General features: G+C 40.8%; 1 protein-coding gene across 2 annotated transcripts in view; it reads right to left on the bottom strand.

Annotated features, from left to right (window-relative positions):
* LOC105495601 (zinc finger protein 507) overlaps positions 1-23,822 on the bottom strand; it is a 37,930-nt gene extending 14,108 nt beyond the window's left edge. The window contains exons 1-5 of one of the 2 annotated variants that reach the window (XM_011765346.2): positions 23,661-23,798; positions 22,112-22,205; positions 14,503-16,631; positions 12,722-12,839; positions 8,820-8,934 (exon numbers count right to left, since the gene is read on the bottom strand). In XM_011765346.2, coding sequence (XP_011763648.2) covers positions 8,820-8,934; positions 12,722-12,839; positions 14,503-16,629 — 2,360 coding nt within the window. In that variant the 5' untranslated portion in view covers positions 16,630-16,631; positions 22,112-22,205; positions 23,661-23,798. Of the gene's footprint in view, positions 1-8,819; positions 8,935-12,721; positions 12,840-14,502; positions 16,632-22,111; positions 22,206-23,660 lie in introns of both variants that reach the window. The other variant, XM_011765347.2, reaches the window with a different exon arrangement.
* Between the last annotated feature and the right edge of the window lie 3,648 nt (positions 23,823-27,470).

The following is a 27,470-nucleotide window of genomic DNA, read 5'->3' as shown; positions in this document are numbered from 1 at the left end:
AAAAAACAAAACAAAAACATTAAAAAAAAGAAAATATGTTTTGAAACAGAGGTTATGTCTAACAAATCATTTCTAACCACCTCACCAACAGACCAGCACCAACCATATTTCCACATAGGGTAAACTGCTCCTTCCTATCCCGCCCCATCCATTGGGCAAAAAAAGTCTTAAACCAAAACGAAACCACACTGACAAAAGAGCACACTGATCATTCTGCTTTGCTTCCTTGGTGGAGCTGCTGGATGCTCCTGATGACAGAGCCATTTGGGACTCCTCTACCAAGGCAAAGCCATACACATGACATGAGGAAAGAAGTGAACACCCTAACAGTGTGATTGCTGGACTCCTAGAGTGGCCTGTAAATATGGCCATTGCTGAATGCAGGCTTTGGAATGTCCAAAGAAGCACAATTTCTATGTTACCCAATAAAACCCGATATGTATCTGTATAAAAAATGATTTCTTCCCAATGCAAAGAAGCTACTTCGGCAACCCAAAGAAAGCCAGTGTAGAAACTCAAGGCTTCTTACAACTTGGCTAAAAAGCCTGAGACTGAATTTTTCTACAGACTTTCTCCCACTGTTAGTCAGTCAGTTACTTTGGTCTCAGAACCCCAAGGAGATAAGGATGCTGGTTTAAAAACCCCCACTTCCCTGGCCTGGGACCTTACGTGGTTACTTTCCAGGTCAAATGCCTTGAGGGCTTAGATGGAAGAAAGTAGCTGGATGTCCTACAAGATTTGGGGTGACTTGAGTCTGGCTTGAACACATACACAATGATTTCAACAGAAATTCTGCAATAGGGCTTATCTTATGAACTTCAATGCATTTTCTACGCTTTTAAAGAAATAACTAAGGCCCCCACAAAGCAGCCACTTCAAATTTTGTGATGAACCTGAGAGATCTTTATGCCACTGAGAAAAACAAAGTCTTTCAGTTCATCTCTTCAAAACAAAATATACATTTTTTTCCTCCTGATGAAACTATCTCCTTCACTGTTTTCCTTAAACAAACTGAAGCTTTTTAAAGACTTAAGTTTTTCCCCAAGCCAACACATTGACTAAAGAATCACGATGCCTACAGATGAAAAAAGACTGAAGCCTGTAACTCTGGTGGAAGTGATGGGCTGTGACTTCCAAGGTTAGGTCATAAAAGGCAACACAGCTTTTGCCTACCTATCTAAGAAGCTCATTTTGGGGACTAGCAGACCTGCAAAGTCCACAAGGAGAAATCATGTGTGTTTTCCAGCTGAGGCCCAACCAATGCCTAGCACAGCACCAGCCTGTGGTGCTAAGGACATAGCCTTCAGAGGACTGTAACCCCCAGCTGTCTGGGTCACTTCCAGCCTTCAAGCTTTCTCTGATGAGACCCCAGACGGTACGGGACAAAGACAAGCCGTCTCTACTGTGTCCTTTCCAAATTCCTGACCGACCCACAGAATCCCTGAGCATAATGAAATTGCTTCTGTTTCACACCCTGATTTGGTGTGGGCTGCTGGCATGCAGCAGCAGCACACTTCATAAAGAGATCTCCCTGGTGTAGCACAGACAGACAGGATGACACAGTTATTAGAAGCAAGAGTTCAAGCCCCAGCTCGGAGACATGGGGAAAGTTGTTTAAGCTAGCCCAGCCTCTGTTTCCATGTCTATAAAATTGGGGTAGTAATATTCCTAAGTACTGGGCTGCTGTGAGGACTGAACTGACATGTATTGAATGCTTAGCACACCAGGCCTGGCCCAAAAACAATCTTCTCAAAAATATCAGCTGTTATTATCATTTCTAATATAATTATATTTATACAAATCCCATACAATAACTGACTGCACTGAGAGGCAACCTTATTATTTCCATTCCAAACTGTCATTCCCACTGCTGAAAGCCTTTCTGAAACGTTTTCTGTTTAGATTTTTTTTAGCTTTAGTGCCATATTATAGTAAACCAGGCTCAGTAATACCTAAGCACACATAGTTGATGCACCATCCCTGAAAATCAGCACACATTTTTATTTCTGTATCATCATCTACCTTACTCAACAGACTATTTCAAAAAATCAAAACCAGTTTCAGAATATAAAGACAAAAAAGTCCTAAACACAAAGATTAATACATTTGACTATATTAAACTGGAAATGTCTATTCATCAAAAGACATCATTAAGAAAGTAGAAAGGCAAGCCACAGTTTAGATGACATCTGCAATATGTCCCACAAAGGCCTTGTACTCAGAATACATAAAGAGCTCCTGCAAATCAGTAAGAAAACAGCAGATGATAGTTTGGATATTTGTCCTTCCAAATCTCATGTCGAAATTTGATCCCCAATGTTGGAGGTAAAGCCTGGGGAGAGGCGACTGGGTCATGGGGACGGATCCCTTAGGAATGTGGCTTGGTGTAGCCATTCATGAATAATGAGTTCTCTTTGTTACTGCAAGATCTGACTGTTAAGAAGAGCCTGGTACCTCCTTCCCTCTCTCTTACTCCATGTCTCACAATGTGACATATCTGCTCCTGCTTCACCTCTGTCATGACTGGAAGCCTCCTGAGGCCCTCACCAGAAGCAGAGGACAGCCTGCAGAACCACGAGCCAAATAAACCTCTTCTTTATAAACTACCCAGCCTGAGAATACGTATTCCCTCATAACAATGCTAAATACAACAGACAAAGCAAAAAAGAAGTGGGCAATAGCCCATAAATGAAAAGATGCTCAAACTCAGAAATTATCAGGGAAATGCAAACGAAAGCACAATAATACACTGCTATACATCTACCAAAACAATAGAGATTAAAGACTGACAACACAAAGTGCTGCTGAGGATGTGAATAGGTACAACCATTTTGGAAAACTATTGACACTGTCTACCAGAGCTGAATACATATACATGTCCAATTACCAAGAAATTCCACCCCTAGGTATAAACCCAATGGAAATGGACTCATTTCATATATACGCCCCAAAACATGTAAAACAATGTTCAAACTGGTATCAGATCATGTCAGGGAGGAAAACCTTGCAATAACCCAAATGTCTATCCACAGCACAATGAATAAACTGTGGTGGTCTTAACACTGGAATACTATACAGCAATGAAATGCATTTGTGCTAAGTGGAACTATACACACACACGTTGAGTGAAAAAATCTAAATATAAAGTAGAACATGTCCTGTATGATTCCATTTTTATTAAGTTCAGAAACAGAAAAAACTAATTGATAATGTTACAAGTCAAGATAGTGGTTACCAGAAAGAGGGGAGGGGTAGTTAAAGACTGGAAGGCCCACGAAGGGGTGCTGCTGAAGAGCTGATAATGGTTTGTGTTACGAGCATGAGTTTAATTTGTCATTATTCATCAGCTGTACCATTATGATTTATGCAGTTTTCAGGAGGCATAGGAACATCAAGTATAAAATCTATTTAAAAAATTTAGAGGGAAGGAGGGAGACAGAGACTTAAGAGACTCTCTTAATAGAGTGGCTGGACCTTGTTTGGTTCTCGATATGAAAAAGCTACCTCTAAAAGTACATTTTGAAAAAATTAGGGAAAAACGGGTATTTTTGGACTGGGTATTAAAAAAAATCATATTATTTGGGCAGTTATTCTACTTAAGGAAGAAAAGGTATAATAATACCACTACACATTTATTTTCAAGAATAAATTAAACTTATACAAAAAACTTAAAGAATCAGACCCATTTTATAGATAGGAAAAACTGAGGGATATGGACAACTATCAGTCAACATTTACTGTGTACGTACTATGTCCTGGGCAGTGTGTGGAGTACTTGAGCCCAAAGCCCCTGTACTTCCCTTGACATCACACTGTCCCCCTGCCACAGTGTAGTTTCAGAACCTAAGCACAGTACAGCTGTGTTTCTGAGGGAAAATGGGTTCCATGCCATATGGTTAAAAAGAAACTGATACTCTCAGGACAACATTTTGTTCTCCCATCTTGTTCTCTACAAAAGTGGTACTGGGAGATGTAAATCAGAGCAGGTCCAGCAGTGCAATATTAAACTAAATCGATGACCATCTATTATGAAAAATTTTGACTGGAACTTTTCGGTAAAACTTTGGGGTCAATGTTGTAAATGTCAGGTATAATCTCTCACCTTATACAAAAATCAAATCAAAATGGATTAAGGACTTAAACCTAAGACCTGAAACTATAAAAATTCTAGAAGATAACATTGGAAAAACCCTTCTAGACACTGGCTTAGGCAAGGATTTCATGACCAAAACCACAAAAGCAATTGCAATAAAAACAGAGATAAATAGCTGTATCTAATTAAACTAAAGAGCTTCTGCATAAGGAACAGTCAAGAGAGTAAACAGACAACCCACTGAGTGGGAGAAAATCTTCACAATCTATACATCTCACAAAGGACTAATATCCAGAATCTATAACAAACTCAAATCAGTAGGAAAAAAAACAATCAATCCCATCAAAAAGTGGGCTAAGGACATAGACAATTCTCAAAAGAAGATATGCAAATGGCCAACAAACATATGAAAAAATCACTAATGATCAGGGAAATGCAAATCAAATGCAACATCACTAATGATCAGGGAAATGTAAATCAAAACCACAGTGTGATACCACCTTACTCCTGGAAGAATGGCCATAATCAAAGAATCAATCGACAGTAGACGTTGGTGTGGATGTGGCAATAAGGGAACACGTCTACACTGCTGGTGGGAATGTAAACTAGTACAGCCACTATGGAACAGTGCAGAGGTTCCTTAAAGAACTAAAGTAGAACTACCATTTGATCCAGCAATCCCACTACTGGGGATCTACCCAGAGGAAAAGAAGTCATTATTTGAAAAAGATACTTGCACACGCAAGTTTATAGCAGCATAATTCACGATAGCAAAATTGTGGAACCAACCCAAATGCCCATCAATCAACAAGTGGATAAAGAACTCTGTGATATATGCATATATACGATGGAATACTAGTCAGCTATAAAAAGGAATGAATTAACAGCGTTTGCAGTGACCTGGATGAGATTAGAGACTATTATTCCAAGTGAAGTAACTTAGGAATGAAAAACCAAACATTATATGTTCTCACTGATATGTGGGAGCTAAGCTATGAGGATGCAAAGGCATAACAATGATAAAATGGACTTTGGGGACTTGGGGGGAAAGAGAGGGAGGAGGGCAAAAGATAAAAGACAACAAATATGGTGCTGTGTATACTGCTCGGGTGATGGGTGCACCAGGTTCTCATAAATCACCATTAGAGAACTTACTCATGTAACCAAATACCACCTGGACCCCAATAACTTATGGAAAAATAAAATTTAAAAAAGAAAAAAAAGAAATGTCAGGTATAACTATAATTGGTGTATGGTTTACACAGAATAAAAACAAAGTTATTAATAGCTGCATTAGTAGGGACTGGGATGGAATGATGTCATTTTAATCTTTACCTGCCTTCCACAGGAATGGAAAACAGCTCTCTTTTTTCTGGGTAAGAACAGGGCTTCTGAGATAATCTGACAACTTCATGAGCAGAAAATGGGAACAAGCCCCTTCAATGAACCAAGTAACACGCTGGGTACTTCATAAATATAATTTCACTTAATCTTCACAAAGCTTTATGAGCAGGGAAGTATTCTCCCCGGTTTTGTATGGGAAAAGAGGCTTAGTGTAGCATAACATTCCCAAGGCCACCAGTCGGGCACAGGAAGTGTGTGGTCCAGGCCTGGGATGCTCCCAAGACACTAGAGTGACTCCAAAGCAGCCAGACATAGAACGGGGACCTCAGCAGGGACAGCACTCTGCCTGGGCCCAGCATCTCTCCGGTAAAATGAGCTCTGCCTGCCTACCCTGGCACAGAATTCATTCTTCGTTTCCCTAGTGTTTAGAGGTCATCAGCCTTTTAGTACTTTTCTTTGTTTAGATAATGAATTATTGAGAAGATAAAAGCTGGGCCCAGTAACTACCGGCTACCACTTACTGGCTGCTTATTATGTGCTGGTACCTTATATGGTATTTCATTTCATCCTCACAACCTTAATATCCTCATTCTATTACCGACAAAACCAAGCACAGAGAGGTGAAACAAATCCCACAAGTGAGAGCGCTCAGATTCAATCTCAGGACTATCTGCCCCTAGAACTAGGGATCCATGAAGCCATACTGCCCAGACCACAAAGATGGGGTCATTGAAGGACTGGAATGACAGCATAAAAAACAAAAGCATGAGAAAGGAACAGGTTTCACCACTACAGAAAACCTATTATGTAACAGGCACACTAAAATAAACAATAAACCTTTTGTGCCCTTCTGCAAAATTTAGAAGTTGTGCAACAAGACCTTGCAGCTCTATAAGAACTCGTTACTGCTGCTTGTGAGCATGTTTCCTAACGAAATGTAGGGAATCAGAAATGCATAGAGTATGGCATGAACTCTGAGAAACCAAGCCCAAACTCTGACCATAAGTGCACCAGGCAACGAAACTGAATGAAGCAGACGCACAATGAGCCAGAGAAACTCCTGTGATCCTTGAATTAAGTCAGGCATTATAAAGCCTACACTTACCAGCTCAGCTTAAGGTACAGAGTATAGGACAGTAAGGACAAAGTCCTAGAAACATCCTGGAATAGAACATGTTAATCCATAATGCTCTGTGACCAGAAATCCCATAAAGACAAAGGATAGCGAGTATTTAAAGAAGGTTAAAAGGAGAGCCATGACATTACAAAATAAGACTTACGAGGAAAAACTGATAATAAGTACAAAGAGGGAGGTATGACAAAATTGTTTCTAAGGCATAAACACACCAAACCCAGTGACAAAGTGCAGTGTGAATAAATTTGGAAAATAACAGACTGAGACTTCTCTGATGTTACACAAAGAGGATTCTCACAGGATGTTGCCCGTTAGTAGGAAGACCCTAGGACAACTGCAACGAATCCTATGAGTCTGTGAATATTTTGAGAACATAAGAAAACATCCCTGAGGCACTGACAGCTATCAACATGAATCTTTAAGCTGCAAGACTGACCTAATAAAGTAGATGTAAAACCTTCAACAGAACTGGAATCACTCACCTATTGCATACATTTATCCTAAGTATTTGTGGGTCTACTTGCATACTGTTTGTCTACAAGTTCCATGACAGCAAAGATGATGTCTGTTTTGTTATGACTGTAGTCCAAGAATCTAGCATGGCCCCTGAAGCATAATATTTGCTCAATAAATATTTCTCCATGAATGAAAGAACAATCTAATTCTGGACCCAGAGAAATGTTATTTTCTTCTTACTTAAATCACATGAATCTGGCATAGTACGTCTAAATTCAAGGATACCAAAAATATAAAGGCAAAGCTTTCTCCTCCTATCAGGTAAACTAGTGTTCCCTGTTTCCATCACATTCTCCTAATCATTTCCCAGTATAAATCACGAATGTATACATACTCAGTCCCACCAATTAAATAGACTGATTGGACATGGTGTAACCATGTAATCCCAGCACTTTAGGAGGCTGAGGTGGGCAGACACTTGAGGCCAGGAGTTTAAGACCTGGTGAAACCCCGTTTCTAATTAGCTAATTAGCATGCCTGTGGTCCCAGCTACTTGGGAGGCTGAGGCATGAGAATCACTTGAACCCAGGAGGCGGAGGTTGTCAGGAGGCGAGATCACGCCACTGCAATCCGGCCCGGGCGATGACAGAGTAAGACTCTGTCGAAAGGAAGAAAGAAAGAAAGAAAAGAAAGAAAAGAAAAGAAAAGAAAAAAGAAAAGAGAGAAAGAGAAAGAAAGAAAGAAAAGAAAGAAAAGAAGGAAAGAAGGAAAGAAAGAAAGACACTGATGAAGACTGAGGCAAGGTCAAACATCTTCCACAGTTTTAAGACTCTGCAAACAGATGTACTGTCTCAAGAGTGATTATAAGTAAATCTGCTGGTTTGCAAACTAAGCACGTATTAAATATTCGAAACCATACACAGATCACCACACTATGGGATTAAACAATGACCTTTTATGGCACAGTCTATCGGGTTTTCATTGAGATTAATAGAATAACTTTCCCACACTCACTTGTATATCTATAAATTCTGGGGAGAGAGTTAAAACCTGCAAAGTTCTGATAAGGGGGTGAAAGAGTTCATGCCCATGGCCTAGCACTATCACTGAGAATGCCTATATTTTCTGAAATACATATTTGAATTGGCTTTTGGGAAAAATCAAGTAACAACATTAAATGACTTATTCTATACATACTAGCTTAATTTTGAAAAATGGACTCTTTAATAGGATATTTTATTGCCTTTAAGTTTTAAGGATCTTTTGCTGGAATACTGAGTACCTTACTGCCAAATTACTGAAATGAACTCTAAGGCACTGAAAATTGCTATGAAATTTATACCCATATGAAATGAAAACATAAAATTGACAGATAAAGACAATTTCCTATATATCAACTAGACAAAATGCCTACTGTCCTAAGATTCAAGCTTAAAGTTCACATCTTAACAAACCAAACAATACTTATAAAACCGGCCAGGTGCAGTGGCTCACGCCTGCAATTCCAGCACTTTGGGAGGCTGATGTGGGAGGATCCCTTGAGGCTAGGAGTTCGAGACTGCAATGAGCTATGATCACACCACTGCACTCCAGCCTGGGCAATACAGCAAGACCCTGACTTAAAAAATAAGTAAATATATAAACAACAAAATATAAAACCAATTAGTGGAAATTTCTTACTTCTTAACCTGTGTTTCAATAAGTGCTATACATTTTTAATGATTTCATTTTATTTTTTTACTATAAAATATTTTAATACAAGCATTAAAATTCTAGAATCATAACACTTACCTGTACGGCTTATCAGAGTTATGGATTCGCCTGTGGTTTCTGACACCAACATATGTTGTACTCGTATAATCACACACATCACATCTATACTGTTTCTGGACTGAAGACTTATTCCCTAGACAAGGTATTTCAGAGTTTTAGTAGCAGGCTTTGACAAGATTCAAATGACAGCATTTACATTCCATTGTAAATGAAAATTTATACCACATAGTTGTATTAGTATTTCAATTACGGCTTTCTTGCTGTTTTAACAAGTCTGAAGTGGTTTTATAGGTTTTCCTGCATATACACTATCAGCAGATATAAATTGAACATCATCTGACCTATAAACACAGATAGGTTGGGATGATTTCTGCATAACCGTGTACAATATTCTAAATCATAATGAACTTGCTTCCGGCTGACTGTGTAGGAGCTAAATTAATCAGAGACACCCTGTTGATCTGTATCACCAAATAGGTGTTACTCTAACCAATACTGGATATACTGTCTTAAAGAAACACTGACTTGCCAACAAGCTGTAATTTAATACTATACTCCAATATTATAAAGTGTAGCTATGAAGCATATATAACCAACTCAATATAAAAAGCCTGGCTGGCTGGGTGTGGTGGCTCATGCCCATAATCCTAGCACTCTGGAAGGCCAAGGTGGGAGGATCGCTTGAGGCCAGGAGTTGGAGACCAGCCTGGGCAACAGAGCAACAGATCTCTCCCCCACTCTCACCCTGCAAAAAAAAGCCTAAGGCCTTTTCACCCAGTGCATTTTCTTTGTTTACCACTAAACGTTAGCTATCAATGCAACAAGAAAGGAAAAGCAGCCGCAAATTTTTAAGTGCTATGCAATGTATAATTCTTTCTAGTTAACTGACAGGTTACAGGGACAAAGGTTATGACTGACATGAATATGCAGCTCTCCGAAACGCAGGAAACATGGATCCAATGAAAAGAAGCCATGTTACTAAACTCACTCTGCAACAACAGGGCTGAGTAATTCAAGTTGGGGTAAGCTTATGTCAACACGAGTTGAGTGACTTGATCATATAAAACGATTTCCTGAAGATATTCAACGCTTCATGTACTTGTCTGTCAGCATACAGTCCACAGGCTATTCACACTCTGCTTTATATTCAGAAACAAAACAAGCATGGAAGCTCATGAAAAAGGCAGAGCAGGAAGAACTGTGTATCTCTTGGCAGGAAGAAAGCTTAGGTAGAACACCTGTATACACTGCATAAAAGTAAAATCCGTGGTATTATACAAAGGGAAACCCACACTGAAATTTCAACAAAGAAAATCCTTAAGTTAAATTTACAGCTTCTGAAATTGAAATTTTCTTTTGCTAATAACTACTGCCAGGCAGAACAAAATGTCCTAATTTCCTGGTATAAATCTATAACATTAATATACACACTAATCATAATTATAATCTAAGTATTGCTCTTAATTGGTAGGTTAAAAACTTGGACTTGATTATAAATGGCACTGTTCCAAATACAGTTTTTAAAAAACCCTAAAAAATGAAGTGTGAAATATTGGATAATGGTTTTGTGTGAGAAATATTACAGATCAATGACAACTAATAAAACTGACAGATGGAAAAACTTAATATAGCACAGAATGAGAGCCTGTGATACTTCAAGCAACTGTTTCCAATGGAAAGAATATTGGATTTAAAGTTCAAAAACTTGGGCTTAGTCCTCGCTCTGCCACTTTCTACTAGTATGATCATGGGTAAATTATTTTGCCTCTTGAAGTCTCAGTTTTCTCATCTACAAATTGGAAATGCTAGAACCTCACAGCATAGTTTAGTAAGTCCTACATTTTTCCTTTAGCAAAGTCTGTACTGTACCTGCATGTCTCGGTAAAATCTCTGCCCTGTCACTAAATGTCTATTCTCTGAGGATAAGGGATCTGCTTGTTTTGTTTAGACTGAATCCCCAGGGCTTGGCAAATTATAGGTTTCCAATAAAAACCAATTTAATTAGGTTTCATGGAGTAACACCATACGAAAGGGCTTTGCTTGCGGCTCTATTTGAGCTCCTGTGGTATCTGCTGACATACCATCAGCCTCGTTCTGTCTTCTTCACTGAGTTGGGTTCCTGAAGGGCAGTGATGCCTTTCACTGCACTCCCAGCACCTAGCACAGTATCTAGCTCAAGAGAGGCAGGCACACCTTTTGGCCAAGCAAATGTTAAGCTGAAACATGCCCTAAGGTATCTGTGCTGTCAGAATGGCAGAGACTGGGGATCACAGAGGCACACATCTCTCTTCTTGTTTAACAAGTTTACTAAATGGTTAAAGAAGTTTTAACAAAGCATGAATTATTATTACCTTATTTGTGAGCTAAAAATTTTTTCTTTGACCTGACAACCAGATTTCAAAATATCTAATAGTGAGCTAATAAAGTACCCATCCAGGTATAAATATGCAGTCATCTGAACTGCTACAGTACTGAGAGAAAAAAGCAAATGGAGCCAGGTGGAGGAAAAGAGGCATGGCAGGCAATTTAAAAATCCATACATGTAACCCTTAAAAAAAGGCATGAGCCACAAAGAAAAGATGCTGCAACATAAAATATAGTAAACATACATCAATACTGTAAAGTCTGAAGTGGTTATTTTAATCTTGAGCTGACGCTTTAATCTTTTTATTAAAATTGTGAATTTTAACCTGTTAACTCATTTGGACAGTTTAAAATGTTTGCTTTTTAGGACGGTGCTAAAAAAGACATCTTCCAACACTGATATTAACTGCAGGTGGTGCTACTGAGTAGTATTTACTTCATCCCTTCATTAGGGATTTATAGTCCAATCATATCAAACGTTTTGATGTCTCCTTTAAAGGAGATATGGAAACATAATGAATTAAAATAAAAGGAGGCATTGAGGGCTATTTTGTAAAAAGGAAACAAAACTGTTTTAGCTCAGTCATCTACTGCAGAAACAGATGCTACGCCATAAACTCCTTTTGTTTTGGAGAGTTTTACAGGGATGACATCTGTTTGACATGAGAATTTTGGTGCTACAGTGGTGTCAAAATCAGTTCTTTCAGAAACATTCTAGAATCAGTTATGCTTTCTGGGGTATAATTTAATGAAACATTATGGTAAAACATTTCACTCTGTAGTCGTTTCTAACTTTAATTCTTAGTAAATCTAAAAAGGAAAGTCACCCCAATATGTTTTATCTCCCATAAACATTATGCGCCACACTGGAGACATTTAAAGTATATCAATTTAAGTGAGCTGAACCAAAGCGGCACAGCTTAGTACACTTTATACTTAATTCTCTGGATGTGGCATCCGCCTTTTCATGGAGCTCTAATTAAATCTTTCGATTCTAATATTCCTATTACCAGAAACTCGGTAGACTGCTACCTAACTAGTACATAAAAAGATCTTGTGTGTCTATGTGTGAGTATTTTTTTTTTTTAAATAATGCAGATGAAATCTGGCAGTCATACTTGGGTAAGAATAAGATCACAGCGGGAAGCCCCAGTTAAAGTTTGGGGTGGGGGCCTACCATCTGCAAAAGCTCTGTTCTCAGTAGGTCAACTGGTGCCGAGAGAGGGAAGGGAGGCCTGTTTTCCATGTTGTAGCTTTTCTGGCTTTCTGGTACATCACCTTCTAAGGGGCGCTTAAGTTTCAACTGCAATATCTACCTACAAAGCTGAAGATGAATCCTTACTATCTAGGGCTTCTCACCTAGGACCTAGTAATCATCTGCTTCATTCAGTACTTGGCATTTCGTCAGAAACAGAGATCAGATTCACTCACATCCATGGTACAAAAATGGAGAAGAATATAGGCTTTTGCCCTGAAAATAACCAGTCATGACAACTAAGGGCACTTTTACATCATGTGCGAGTCACTGCAGCCTATATAACAAAATACATAGATACCTTCCTGGACACATTTTCCATCAGCTGTATCACTGGAAATTCTTGGCTCATTAGAAGTTGCTATTGACAAGGTATCTGGAAGACTGTGCTGTTCTCTCTCATGATTCCTCAACTGACTCTAAAAAGTGGAAAGAAATATGTAATTTTCAATAAATATACATGTCCAACTCTTAGGAGGCTGTAGAAGAACGAGTTCATTGCTTTCATGGCCTAGTACAACGAATTACCGTATTTTAAAATCAAGTCTGCTAAAAGATCATTTGACACATTTGACAATTTATAGAAAGAGGTACATTAGCAAATCATAACATCATGCAATGGACAGTTCCTCTTCATATTCTCTGAAAGGAAGTCACCGCTTTCTTAAGTGATTACGCAGGGCGTGTCCGTATTTACTGAAACACTGGTAGGCCCAGAGGAACCAGCAGTGTTCAGAATAATGCAACTTCACAAAAATAAATCCAATCTGTAATCGCCAGACTCCTAATTTTTCATTTAAATATCTTAATGTGTAAGAGACCTAACTGGAAGTGCTCCTCCAAGGACATCCTGTCTCCTCTACTTCCATTCCCACGAATGAAGAGCTCAGCAGCAAAAGAAACTCCTGGAGACTTGTGGAACTTGTCTTTGCAGCCTATGTGGATGTCCTCCTTGGAATTTCATGAGTGTAATCTGAGAAGCAGTGAACCTCAGACTCAAGGGCTTTTTTATTCCTGTTACCTTTTTGTTTGTTTGTCTGGTTGTTTAGAGACGGAGTTTCGCTCTGCTGCCCAGGCTGGAGTGCAGTGGCACGATCTCAGCTCACTGCAAGCTCCATCTCCCGGGCTCACGCCACTCTCTTGCCTCAGCCTCCCGAGGAGCTGGGACTACAGGTGCCCACCACCATGCCTGGCTAAGGTTTTGTATTTTTAGCAGAGACGGGGTTTCACAGTGTTAGCAAGGATGGTCTCGATCTCCTGACCTTGTGCTCCGCCCGCCTCGGCCTCCCTCCTGTTACCTTTTTATTACAGCTAGACCCCAGCTCTCGGTAATCTGAGGGAAAAAGTCTACCTTCTAATTAGCCCTTAGGATAACACTTGTAATACATTTTCAAGGAGTCACCTGGCCCACTGAAGAAGAAAAGTTCTAAACCAATGATTCAAGAGTTTCCTTTACAAAATAGCACTTCATACAGGATGTTGGTTTTGATAAGGTCAGCACTTGATAAAAATCAGACAGTCAAAATAACTTTGAAAGTTCTTTACCCTGCCCATAAAACATGACACACGATTCTATTTCCATGACAGTGCCTTTCAATAGGTCCACTATAGCCCATTTTTCCTTCTGCAATGACACACATCACTGTTGGTTGTGCAGAAGCTGAACTGAATGCCTGTTATTTTGGGGCCATATAAGATGAAAAATACGTATTTTTTTGTCGTGATGATGTACGGTTAAATTTAAGTCAAACGTATGTATGATGTCAATCCACTACACACTCCCTATAATTCTCTTGCAACAGAAAATCAACACTTTAAATAAACTATACACACTCAAAACACAGAGGCTGTTAAGGAGGCAGCAGGCAGGGCAAAGGATTCTACAGCAGAAATTCTGAAGACCTAGATTTCAGTCCCAACTTTAATACTGATAAGTTGGGATCCCCTTGGGCAAATTATCCAACTTTTCTGGGACCCAGTTTCCTTATCTATAAAATGAGGTGGTTGGACTAGATCTACAAAGTTCCCTTCTCACTCTAAGATGCTAAGGTCCTCTGAAAGACTTCCTGAACCAATGCTTACCTTATAATGGAAGGATTCTTCACACTGCTTGCACTGGTATATTCTTGTCTTACAGTGGTGGATCATGTGGCTCTCCAAATCTTTGCTGTTGTCTGCTATGTGCTCACAGATAGGACACTGATAAGGCTGTCTCTGTCGATGGACTCGTAAGTGCTGCTTGATGTAGCCCTTGTTGCCACTTGTGTAATGACACAGGCGGCAACGGTAGGGTCGTTCAGCATTCGGGATGTATTCCACCACGTTGTTTCCGGACAAATTTGTATCGCTGTTGGGTTGGCACTGGGCGTTGTCCTGCAACTCTTTCAAAATGTCGTCGTCTGAAGCGTTTTGATCTGTCCTCTCTCTCAATTTTTCAATGACAGTGAGTAAGGACATGCTGATGCCTGTCTTAACTTGCCCATCTGACAATTCCTGCCTACCCTCTGGGAGTGCTACCAAGGTGGAGTTGCTTTGGTTAAGACTAGTTAATCCATCTGAAGAGTTTTTAAGTGGCGACATAATTTTTGAGTATGCTGCCAATGTACTATCTACTTGCCTTTGACTAGTATCTGGATCTAAAAGGTTTATATCTCCATAGTGCCCCAGGTTGGCTCTTGTCAACTCTGCAGCTCTTATAGGCATTGTGACAAGGGCTTCTGCAGCTAATGAGTGTAATCGAAGAGACTCAGAATTTGTCCTTCTCCGGCCTGGTGGAGCATTCTCATCAGTGGCCAGTCCTTTATTTATTAACTCATCTTTCTCCTCTGAACTGCTCCAGCCTATGATCAATCCCCCAATATCAACAGTACATTTATCAGCACGATAAACATCATCCGTTCCTTCGCACCTAATCTGGGCTTCTGTCGGGCTCAGGTCCTTCCCTTCCTCCATTTCAGTGTTCATGAGGAAGCGCTTCTGTGAAAGGGTTTCTTCAGCACTTGGCAATCGCTCTACTATCACGTTAACATGCCCTTTTTTATTGGGGCTGCTGCTGATGATTTTCTGTGCTGATGTAAGTAGGCTATCAGCAATCAGATTCTCCTCTGCATCAGAAATCACTTCCAGCATTTCTTCCTCATTGGGGTCCAGGGTAACTGATTGACTTAGGTGTATTCCTCTTTCTGCACTCTGTTCTAAAGGAGATGAAGATGATAATTGCTCTGAGCTGCAAATCTGCACTTGCACTGATGGCCCATTGTGGATACTCAGTTCACTGTCTCCAATAGCAATGACCACTGCATCGACCCCACCAGGCGCAGTGGCTGCTGAAGAATCCAGCAGGCCTAGGGGCTCATTTTCATTTTCAAAGATTGGATAAGAGCAATCAACCTCCCCAGCATGTTTCCAAGCATGTGTTTTCAACATTCTCTGCTGGCCACAAGTATAACTACAAAACAAGCATCGATACATGCCGTACTGTTCGTATGCATACCATTTCCTCTTACCCATTTCTGCCACAGATGCAGTTTGGACAGTATGAGTCTGTAGATTGTCCACACTTACTGGGATGTCTGGAATGGTTTCATTTCTTTCTGTGGTTTTCCGACATAAAGAGTTGGAGGGGCTTATGCACTGTTGGGCTTTGGATGGGGTGTGGCTATTGGCATCATTGTCATGGTCATTCACCACATGAGCTTCAAGTTCCTCCTGGCTTCTAGATGTAATATGGCACTCTGAGCACATTAATATCACTTCATTCTGCTGACCATGCTGCTTAATATGATCTTTTAACACGGAAAAAGATGATGACAAAAACTTACAAAGGCTACACTGATAAGACATAGCCTTCCCCTCATTCTGGGCAAGAGTGTCAGGGTTAAAATTTGTTTGTGACATCTCAGCTCTTCTAGTATCAGCAGCAGGTGACTGGGTTACTTTAGCCGGAATCTCACAAAGTTCTTGTGTTTCAAGAGAGTGCGTTGCAGCACTTGAACGTGGGCGTTTCTTCCCAATTAAAAGACATTTTTGTGACTTCTCATTTTCCACTATCTTGCTTAACTTCTGGATAACGTGGATTAATGGATCTGGTTTAGTTTTTCTTTGTTCATCAATTTCCAATGAAGGACTGATGATACTTTCAGCAGTCAATACAGCTTCCTGTTCCCCAATATCTGGCACCAACATGGCAACACTGCTACTTTCTTCCATATCTAAAAAGGATAATGTAAAACAAAAATTCCAGGTTACAGGATAATTACAGGCATGTATTTAGGAAATATAAGCGAATTTTAGTGTCAAATCTAACCTAAGTATTTTCCACGCTGGAAGCTCCACGTCCACACACCTGGCGATCCCCAGTATAGATTTAAATTGGTTAGAATTTCTCTTTAGAATGCAATCTTCTATCAAGACTAATGATAAAGATACTCCCCTCTATCACTTATTTCTTTGGAAATGATGATATTTTTCTCCATTTTTCTTCACTTTCTTTGCCTTCAGCATCCAGCAGGACTAAAAGGACTCGCTCCCTTTTGCACAATGCCAAGAAAGAAAGAAAGAAAAAAAAAAGACTCCTATTCCTTGATTAAAGGAGCATAGCCATTCTCAAGGCATGTGAAACTCCTCCAGTTACTGTGAAATATCACTCTGTAAAGTCAATGACTGATACAATTCTTGAGAGACTATTTCTTATACTAAATACAGCTGCAGTTTTATTACTAAAATCACAGATTTGTTTATTTTCTCCCTAAATCTTTGGAATTGTGAAACTACAGTCATGTAGTTTGTACAGGGCATAGTGAATTTGGGAAAGTACTATATAAATGAAATTAAATAAAAGCAGTGATCTAGTTCCTACTTTTACTTCCTTCATCTTCCTGAAGATAAACCACAAACTATCCTGTGGTTTTTTTCTAGAGGTCATATTAGTGGCCAACTGTTACTCATATCCACATATATGGGGTTTTTTTTTGTTTTCTCTTGTTTTTTTTTTTTCCTGAAAGGGTAAGGGACATCAGAGAAGGAAAAAATTGATATCCCAGTTGTGTTTCAGGTCCAGATATGAACAGAGTTTCCTTAGAAGGGGTTATTTGTTCGTTCTAATAATGCATTATGGCTGAGGAAGTCACTAAACATAAAATACCCATAAATCTTCCTGCCTAAGTCTAGAATACTCTTTATATTTCCTGGCAGTACTTTCATCTCAAACATTTCCTTTGGCTTAAAGTGAGATTAATTTGTTGACTTGGATCACATTTTTAAGTTTAGGCTTTTTTCCAGCAACAAGTTTTGTTTTTCCACATTTTAGGTGCATTCTGGAATCTTACTCACAACATTCAATAAATGCCAACAAAAATTTTTAGTGGCACTAGCTATAGACCAGAGACCACACTATTCTTAAACTTCAGTCCCAGGCTCTGAATTCTTATTTTAGGTGGTGAATCATGGCTGTTCTTCCCCGCATGGCTGAATCAACATATAAGGGCCCTTCAGGCCCTGCCAAGATGATACCTAATGTCCTGCCAGGCTCCGCCCTTCCTCCCCACCGCCCCCCCCCACACACACAGTGCTGACCAGCTTCAGTGCCAGGTCGCCCACAACTCTGGGCAGCAGCTATGGCTTTTCTTCATTTTCTACTCCTTCTGGCAAGCCAGCTTTCTAGATCTATGTCCACATCAGGCAAAAATGCAAACACTTTACTCTTGGCTTCTTCAGTACTACTTCTTCCCTTCTTCCTAACAATACTCTGCCCTATGGCATCAGCTTTTTTCTCTTTGCTACTAGCTGTCTCTTGCTGCCCTCACAGCAGAAAATGCATTCCATGGCCATTCCAACAATGACAGCTACCCTGGCTCCCAAAGGCCTGTGGTCCTTCAGCCACTCTCCCTTAAACAATCTCTCAAAATACTAGTTCTGTTTCATCTTTCTCAGGTAAAAGGAACAAAAGTCTTTTTAGATCTCTTCGCTCAGCTGCAAGTCATTAAAGAGGAGACCAATGGGGGAACAATTTGTTTCCTTAGAAAAACCCTTTTGTGACTTCCTAAGTTGCTTTATTGTCTTACAATTCCACATTTTTAGGCCAAGGGGAGCTGGGGCTCTTCATGTGACTACTGATTTCCCTTTAAGGTGATTAACTTAAGGCCTTATTTCTGTCAGTTCAATGGTTAAATGCAAATTGGTTAAATAATAAGTTTAATAATAGGAATCCCCAAACATTCAATTTTCTGAACATGATACGGCTCTCTACTGTAGATCTAAGGTCTCCTTCCCCATGAAATGTAACACCCACGTAGGCTGACTGATCATCTGGAGGTTAACAAGTGAATGTTTGTTCAAGAGACTTTGCACACCCATAGGGTTACGAAGGTGACTCATGTTATCTCTCTTCTACTTAATGATATAAGAGAAGTGACACAGACCAGTGCAAATTGCTCCCTGTGGATATTTCAGTGTGTACCTTAAAAAGAAAGTGAAATGAAGAAAAGGAGGAGTTCATCTGAACTCAAGAAAAAGACTAATACAAAAGAATCTGACAAAACATTCAGATTTTTAAAGTTGTGTCTGCTCAGGCATTAAGAGCTAATGGAAATTTGCAGCAGATGCTCCAATTTTCCCTGAACATTTATGTAAGTATCTCATTTTAAAGGCTGCATACATTTGGGGATAAGTACAGTAATGGCAGCTATAAAACAGATATGACAACATAAAATACGTCAGGAAACACCTGAAAAACCAGTTTGGGTCCACATGCAAAACCAATGCACAGGTTAATCTCATAAAAACGAGTCTCTGTTTAAAAAAAAAAAAAAAGGTTAAACAGCTCATAATAAAGTATACACAGAGGGGAAGCTACTCTAAGTCCAACTCTTCCAATTTTCACAAAAATTTTACTTAGACCACTAATGCAGAAATACATATATGTATGATATGTATGTGCGTGTGTGACACACATACACATATATATGAGATTGCGTGTCAAGTGAAGTAAATCTGAACAAAAGAGATGAGATAAGGAGTACACACACAATGTCAGTGGCTCAATAGTGATGACAACATAAACTATGACAATCTGCATACTTTCCTTGGCCTCCAAGAGATCCATGTAAAATAATTACCTTGGTGATAGTGCAGTGGTAGGGTGGAGAGGATGAGAATAAAGTAAGAATGACTAATTCTGTAATTAAAGTTGAATGATGAGTACCTAGGAATTCACTGTTCTTTCTACTTATATAAATGTTTAACATTTTTCATAATAAAAAGGCTAAACAGCTCATAATAAAGTATACACAGAGGGCAAGTTACCTTATGGCCAACTTTTCAAATTTCTTGATTCCTTAGAATCCCAGAAATTTTACTTAGACCACTAATGCAGAAATACAAATATGTGTGTGCATGTAACAAGCAAATTGTTACATGCAAGGCGCAAGGCAAAGTATCAGGAAAAATTTTATATTCTTAATACTTGTAGTTTAAAACTGAGTTGAATGGATAAGGCAAACATTTGGAAGTTAAAAAGTAACGGCGTTTAAACAATGCAATAGTACACAAGGTAAAATAAAAGGCAACAGTCAATGACTAAATCCCGAAAGAGACTGAAGAGCTCCTTTGGGCTAGCAAGGTAAGCAAAAGCTTCGTGGAGAGGTTAAAATGTCCACTGGTTCCCAAAGGATGGGTAGCATGCCAGACATCATCCATTTGCCCTCCAGGCTCACTGTATCCTCCTTTCCATTCTGCTCTGTGTCAGAGGGATTACATCACTAGGCTCCCCTGCCCTCTGCTTTCTGGTTGAGGTCAGCCAATGAAGAACCATGACAGATCAGAGGGAGGTAGCAGAGTGAGATCAGAATATTCATTGTCCTGGTTCTCTATCTCTAAGTCACCTTGGATTGGCCATGTTCCTCAATAGAAGGCTATTTCTTTCCAGGTAGGCTGCTCTCCAAGACCCTTCTTCGGATTCTGATACCTCTCCCTCTCCTAATGCTGCTAGCTCCAGATAACTGCATTATGCTGTGGTTTGCTTATTGAAGTCCAACACCTTTATTACTAATATCTTTGTAAATATACCTTCCTTGAATTATCCTCATTTCAACATGCCATTTGCTTCCTTGGAATACTGCTGATACAAGTTGACACAAGGGTAGCAGTGACCAGAAAAGCAGCCATGACGTGACTGTATTTTTAGAAGTGAGAATAAGCATGCTATCTGGGGGTAAGTGAAAAGATCGATACGGCTGAATATGAAAGTTCACTAGGAGGAAAGACGACGACAGGCATTAGCAAAACAGGAGATTTCTTGTTTGGAATGTTTAGACATAACAACATTAAATATATTAAATTGTTACAAATAAATAAGTAATAAACAAAAGTTTTATCCCAAACCAGAAAAGTTCTATAACCCTTTCCACCAACTCTCTCAAATCTTTCCTTGACAACAGTATTCCACAGGCAAACGCTTCTCATTAATATCTTTCTCACAAAAAGTTAGGAGCCAAATTATTTCAGTTGTCTTCATTTCCTTATAATTTGCTATTTGGTGATTTGTGTATCTAATTAGTTCCTTATAGTTACAGTAGTATGGTTATCATGAGTAAAATCAAGGTGAACAATCTATCTGGGCCTGGAGAAAAGGCTATAATTTTCTGTGTATATATGAAGAACAGTACAATACAATACAAAAGAACCTTCTCTTTCAGAACAAGAATTTTTTTCCAAAATGAAAAAAAAAAAAAAAATTGTGCTATAGAAGTAATGGCCAATAAATTCCCCATTCTTCCAGATTATTGTAATTCTAAAATATGACACATTTATTTTGCTCCAGCCAAAAGAAGGCAGGGGACATAAGCTCAAGGGTCCCTCCCCTAAAGTGCCCTCAATTAGCTGTGTGACCTTAGGCAAGTCACTGTCTCTGTGAGTTTGAGATTGCTCAGATGTAAAACAAGAGGGTGAAGCTAGATGAACTTTCAGGTCCCTGAATTATAAACTGTCTATAAAGTTACCTGGAAACTGCTTACACATTATTTATAGATTTAACTCACTATATTGGCTATACTTTATCTGATTTAAAATCTTCTGAGTCCAAGGTAATTATTAATTACCACTAAGAAAAAAATGAGTATAAATATCACAAGTATACGGAGTTTCATAGTCTCGAGTTTCTTAGTTGGCACATAGCCTGAGAGAATATTCTAATTTGGCAGCTGCAATGAAGACATAAGGTCTAACTAACATTAACCAATATTCAGATTTACTATCATTTATTGAGCACCTATAATGTGCCAACCAGAGTGCTGGAGACTACAAAAATGACTGAGGAAATCCTCGCCCATGAGGTGCAAGTCTAGGGAGTAATGCCTCTGTAGATTTTGTGTAATATTCAAATTTTGTGTTTTTTTTTTTTGCAGATGAGGAATCTGAGACTCACAGACACAAAGTGGTAACTGGTTTAAGAACAGGAATCCAGGCCGATCTCATTCTAAAGCCATGCTTTCTCTAATACACCAATTTTCCTCTTAATTCTCAATGAGACTAAACATGTACAAAATATCAATACTGAAAAGAGTAACAGCTCCTTACAGCTAGGCTCTATCAAACATGTTAGTGGTATCTGATCCTCATAACTCTTTGGGACAGGCTAGGTGGGTTATACAATCTTATAAATAAGGAAACACTCAGTGTGGTTTAAGTGACTTACCCAAGGTTACATGGCTGTTAAGTGGCAGAGCCAGTGTCTTTCAAATCAATTCCTGATATTAACACAGTCCCTTGGATCAATCTTCAAAATCCAGCTGTGGCCAAGAACGAAAGTATATAGTATCAAAACATTTCTCTTTCTTGGTGAAACAAAGTAACGATTTTTTTGGCAGTGAAAAATGTCTCAATATTCCATGTAAAAAGAAATTCAGAGGAATGTTCATGCAACCCCATTACGTAATGCAAATTTAAATAATTTATCTAACAAGCCGACTTGAGGGTTTTGCAAAAGTTAGGAAAAAATAGCTCTAGAAACTTCTCCCAATAATTGTGTATTTTGTTTTACCTCAGAATTTACGTACTGGACTCTACACGATTGCTTTTACTGACACCATTTTCTAATGACAATGGAACAATAAATTGCACATTGCTATTTTAATCTAAACTAAAAACACAATCTAACGAGTGATTCTGCAAATTTTGCAAGCACAATAGGCAGAAAAACAGCGTAAAAAGATATGACACAGTGGTGTGACCTATATATCTTCTAATGCAGTTTCCTACTCTGGTCCTACATTTCTTTGCCACTGTTTCTTATACTGGCTAGAATAAATCTAAAAGATAAAAAAATGCTTATTCGTTTCACCTACAATGCAACTACCTTATCGATTACAGTTAAGTAAAATAGCTCACTGCCAGGGCAGAAAAAACATCTTTAGGGCTCCCCTGAAGTTAATTTTCAACGAGTTAGTGAGGTAAAGGAATGAAGGGCCAGGCTTTCTTTTAATCAATAACGCAACCCATACTCTGAGTGAGAGCAGAGTACTGGAGGAAGTGCAAACTCGAAGAGGTGATAAATCCAGTAATTGCCTGAGAAGAGCGATGCAGACTGATAGCAAATTACAGCCCACTGCAGAAACTTAAAAAGACCGCCTTGGGGTTGGGAAAGTGGCCTCCACCTTATTAATCATCCCGGCCTTCTACACAAACCATTCATTCCGATGCCCCAGGTCTTAAGAGGTGGGAACTTTCCCTGATGGTCTCCGTGATCTCTGGAGATATCATTCTATCTCCAGAGGACGGTAATAAATGCAGAAGACCAGGACTGCGTTTCCGTACTAGCTTTTTCTACACCACGCACTGGCTAAAGGACTGAGGTGATGGGTGGGGAATGCGGGGGCTTAGAAAATTAATCAAAAGATGCTGTGAGAACATCGCTGCTGGGTCCATCCCGGCTGGCCTAAACGATCTCACGTCCGCAGAAGGAAGCAACGCCTGCGGGCGGGCCTGCAGGCGGGCAGGGCTGGTGACAGTATGCGGGGAGCAGCGGGTTCCCCCCACCCCCAGCTGCAGGGCAAGCCCGGAGTCTCCGCAGGCCTTGCTGCACAGAAGACAGAACCGGGACACGGAACTTGGGGCTTGTGGCTAGCACCGGGAGGGGCTCGGCCGGCTGAGGAGGAAGCGAGCGCCGGCAGAGGCCTGAGGGGAGGATGCACATGGCCGGCGGCGGCGCTAACAGCGGGCGGAGGGGCGGCCCCGGGGCGCGGTACCTGCGGTCAGGCGGCGGCTGCTGCTTCCGCGAGCCTCGTTTGGCCAGCCAGGACCCGGCCGTGCCCTCGCCCTCGTCCTTGCCCACCTCTCTCCCGGCTCTTTTCCCTCTTTTCCCCCGCTTTCCCCCTCCTCATCCGGAGCTCCAAAATGGCGGCGCTGGGGATGGATCACGTGAGCCGCCAGTGGGTCAGGTGACCCGAATGGCGGGCAGCGGGGGCGGGGCGAGGCTCAGGCCCCGCCCCCGGGCATCCCGGGCCGCTGAGGCTGGACCTGCGAGAGGGAGGCTTCCTAGCCGGCTTAGGCCCTTGCAAATCCCGGCTCTCAGGCGGGGTTCGGGCCCAGTTGTCTGGCTCTTACGGCCCCTTCCAGACGTCTAGGTTTAGAAGTCACCTTGTATTCACTTTGGCATCTCCCCATGTCGCCTAAATCCGCTCTGGGCTAGCCTTATCACCCCACTCACCCCGCAATTGGTTTTCAACAATGAGCATTGTTTTTTTTTTTTTCTTTAGACTTGTGCTTCTAGATTTGTATTAGTTCTTTTGGTAGGACTGTACATTTTGAGGTGTTCTTGGCTAAAATATAGAGGTCCTAGCCAGATTCGCAGCCTGGCTTTAAGGGGTGCCTGTTAAGGACAAGGGCTGGGGGGGAAATCTCTTTGCTTGAGAGATTCAGAATTTTCAGGGTTGGTAGGACCAGACCCAGTAACACAACCTCAGCCCTCCGAGGGCATGATGGTGTTTGTCATTCGGATCTGTTTTATGAAAGATACTAGGGTGGTTCCCCTGCTAACAGTGAAAAACGGACTGAGTGAAGCTTTCCAGCCAATTTCACCAAAAATGCTGGATAGTTTTGCCGTATTAGGAACTACTCAGCGTGGTGCTTGGTTCTGGACTCCGGGTGAGCGGTGGACATGAGCAAGGAAGTAAAACTGAAGATTCTGGCCATTGTAATGGAATGGACTCGTTTGGTGAGATACCTCTTGGGGATCTATTCCAGATCTTTTAGAAGCCTTTACAGCTGGCTGGGCTGTCCACGGTCCTGGGAGGAAGAGCCAACAAAATTTAGAATCAGAAAGGCTGATAATTCCTGTTACTGTATTTCGGAATACAAATTCATCTGAATTTGGGGGTTAGGAAACCAGCAAAGTTAGAATTTTTATTTTTATTTTTTTGAAACAGAGTCTCACTCTCTCCCCAGGCTGGAGTGCAGTGGCGCAATCTCGGCTCACTGCAGCCTCCGCCTCCCAGGTTCAAGTGATTGTCCTGCCTCAGCCTCCCCAGTAGCTGGCACTACAGGGCGTGCCCCACCAGGCTCATCTAATTTTTTTCTTTCTTTCTTTTTTTTTTTTTGAGATGGAGTCTCACTCTGTCACCCAGGCTGGAGTGCAGTGGTGTGATCTCGGCTCATCACAAGCTCCGCCTCCCGGGTTCCCGCCATTCTCCTGCCTCAGCCTCCGGAGTAGCTGGGACTACAGGCGCCCGCCACCACGCCCAGCTAACTTTTTGTATTTTTAGTAGAGATGGGGTTTCCCCATGTTAGCCAGGATGGTCTCGATCTCCTGACCTCGTGATCCGCCCGCCTCGGCCTCCCAAAGTGTTGGGATTACAGGCGTGAGCCACCGCCCCCGGCCATTTTTTTTGTATTTTTAGTAGAGATGGGGTTTCGCCATATTGGCCAGGATGGTCTCAATCTCTTGACCTCAGGATCCACCCGCTTCAGCCTCCCAAAGTACTGGGGTTATGGGCGTGAGCCACCGCGCCCGTCCGCAAAGTTAGAATTCTGCCGTTCCACAGAATCCTTTGCCAATTAGACCAAAGAGCTATGAAGAAATAAAAATAAAATGTTGAGTAATTTTTTTTCAATAAAAGGTAAGAGATTGAGCAGGAGACTAGCATAGAAGGGTGGAAGGAAAAAACAGTCAAGGAAAACCAGAAATATGCAGTGTTGAAAGGGAGAACAAACAAGTAATATGAACAATTCCTTCCCTAGGGCTATTGGCACAAACCATCTTAGCTTATCATTATCTGAAGAGAGCCTTTTCATTACTCATGTCTTAAGTGTAATGTCCATGAATCTGAAAGTAGGCAGACGAAATGACAGAATTATTTGATCAAGGGAGAGTGCAGAAACACAGTATAATATAATCTAGGGAAATAAAGAACTTCTAAAACAAGCGAACTAAAGTGTATCTTTGTCTGAAGTTCCTGTGGTGGTCATTACTGGTATTCACCAGCTAGTTCCCATTGTCCCTCTTCTGGCATAAGGTTAGATAGAACTTCTTGGCCCTGTGTCTTGGGGGTGTGGCCAGTACTGGTGTTGGTGAATGGATGGTGTGTGGGAGTGAGGGCATTCCCTTCATGCTGGAGCATTTAATTGCCAGTGCAGTTCCCTCCAGAATACATTTCCCTTTGGCTTGATGACTGGCAATGTTTCAGGTGGCGGCCACCCCGTCAGCCAGCATCTTAGAGGGACAACGATGAACTAAGTCCCCAGCTGACCCATGGTGGTGGATATGTAGGGTGAGCAAGTCTCTGATGATTTTGGAGCTGATTTTTTGTTGTTGTTTTTTGAGACGGAGTCTCACTCTGTGGCCCAGGCTGGAGTGCAGTGGTGCGATTCCATCTCACTGCAACCTCCCCGTGCTGGGTTCAAGCGATTCTCCTGCCTCAGCCTCCTGAGTAGCTGGGATTATAGGTGCATGCCACCACTCCCAGATAATTTTGTATTTTTAGTAGACGAGGTTTCACCATGTCAGCCAGGCTGATCTCAAACTCCCAACCTCAGATGATCTACCCACCTTGGCCTCCCAAAGTGCTGGGATTACAGGCGTGAGCCACCACACCTGGCCTTTTTTTTTTTTTTTTTTTTTTCCTTTTCTTCAATTTTAGATTTGGGAGGTCCATGTGCAGATTTGTTACATGGTATATTACGTGATACTGAGATATGGGCTTCCATTGATTCCCTCACCCGAATAGTGAACATGGTACCCTACAGGTAGTTTTTCAAAGCTTTCCCCCGTCCATGCCTCTCCCATTTTGGGGTCCCCAGTGTTCATTTTTCTCTTCTTTATGTCCATGTATACCCCATGTTTAGCTCCCACTTATAAGTGAGAACATGCAGTATTGGGCTTTCTGTTTCTCTATTAATTTGCTTAGGATAATGGCCTCCAGCTGCATCCATGTTGCTGCAAGGGACATGATTTTGTTCTTTTTTATGGCTGCATAGTATTCCTTGCTGTTAATATGTACTGCTTTTTCTTTATCCAGTCTACCATTGATGGGCATTTCGGTTGATTCCGTGTCTTTGCAATTGTGAATAGTGCTTCAGTAAATATAGGAGTGCAGGCGTCTTTTCGGTAAAATGATTTATCTTCCTTTGGGTATGCACCCAGTAGTGGGATTGTTGGGTGGAATGGTAATTCTAATGTTAGTTCTTTGAGAACTCTGTTTGTTACTGTAGCATGACACAGCCACTGATACCCACTCCCTACTCTGATGTACCTGCAACAGCCAGAGCCATTAAGAAGAAGTCATTATAGGCAGAAAGGAATGATAATGAAAGAATTAGGGCCTTAATTCCTGAAGACTGAGAAAGTATACAGTGCAGAATCTGATAGGAAAACCAAGTCAACTTCAAAAAGCCTGGGACACAGAACCTCAGTATTTGTTTTTCCTAGAAAAGAATTCGCTGGAAAATTACAGTCACCATTTTTAAGTCAGAAGAATGCAAAGGCATTCAGATGTAGTTCCACTGAACTTGTGGACATCTCACCTAAACTCTTCTCAGCACCTCTCACCTGCCACAGAGTG

The sequence above is a fragment of the Macaca nemestrina genome, chromosome 20 (genome assembly GCF_043159975.1).
Source record: "Macaca nemestrina isolate mMacNem1 chromosome 20, mMacNem.hap1, whole genome shotgun sequence".
In the NCBI taxonomy this organism is placed as follows: Eukaryota; Metazoa; Chordata; class Mammalia; order Primates; family Cercopithecidae; genus Macaca; species Macaca nemestrina.
This window is presented reverse-complemented; position numbering and strand designations above follow the sequence as displayed.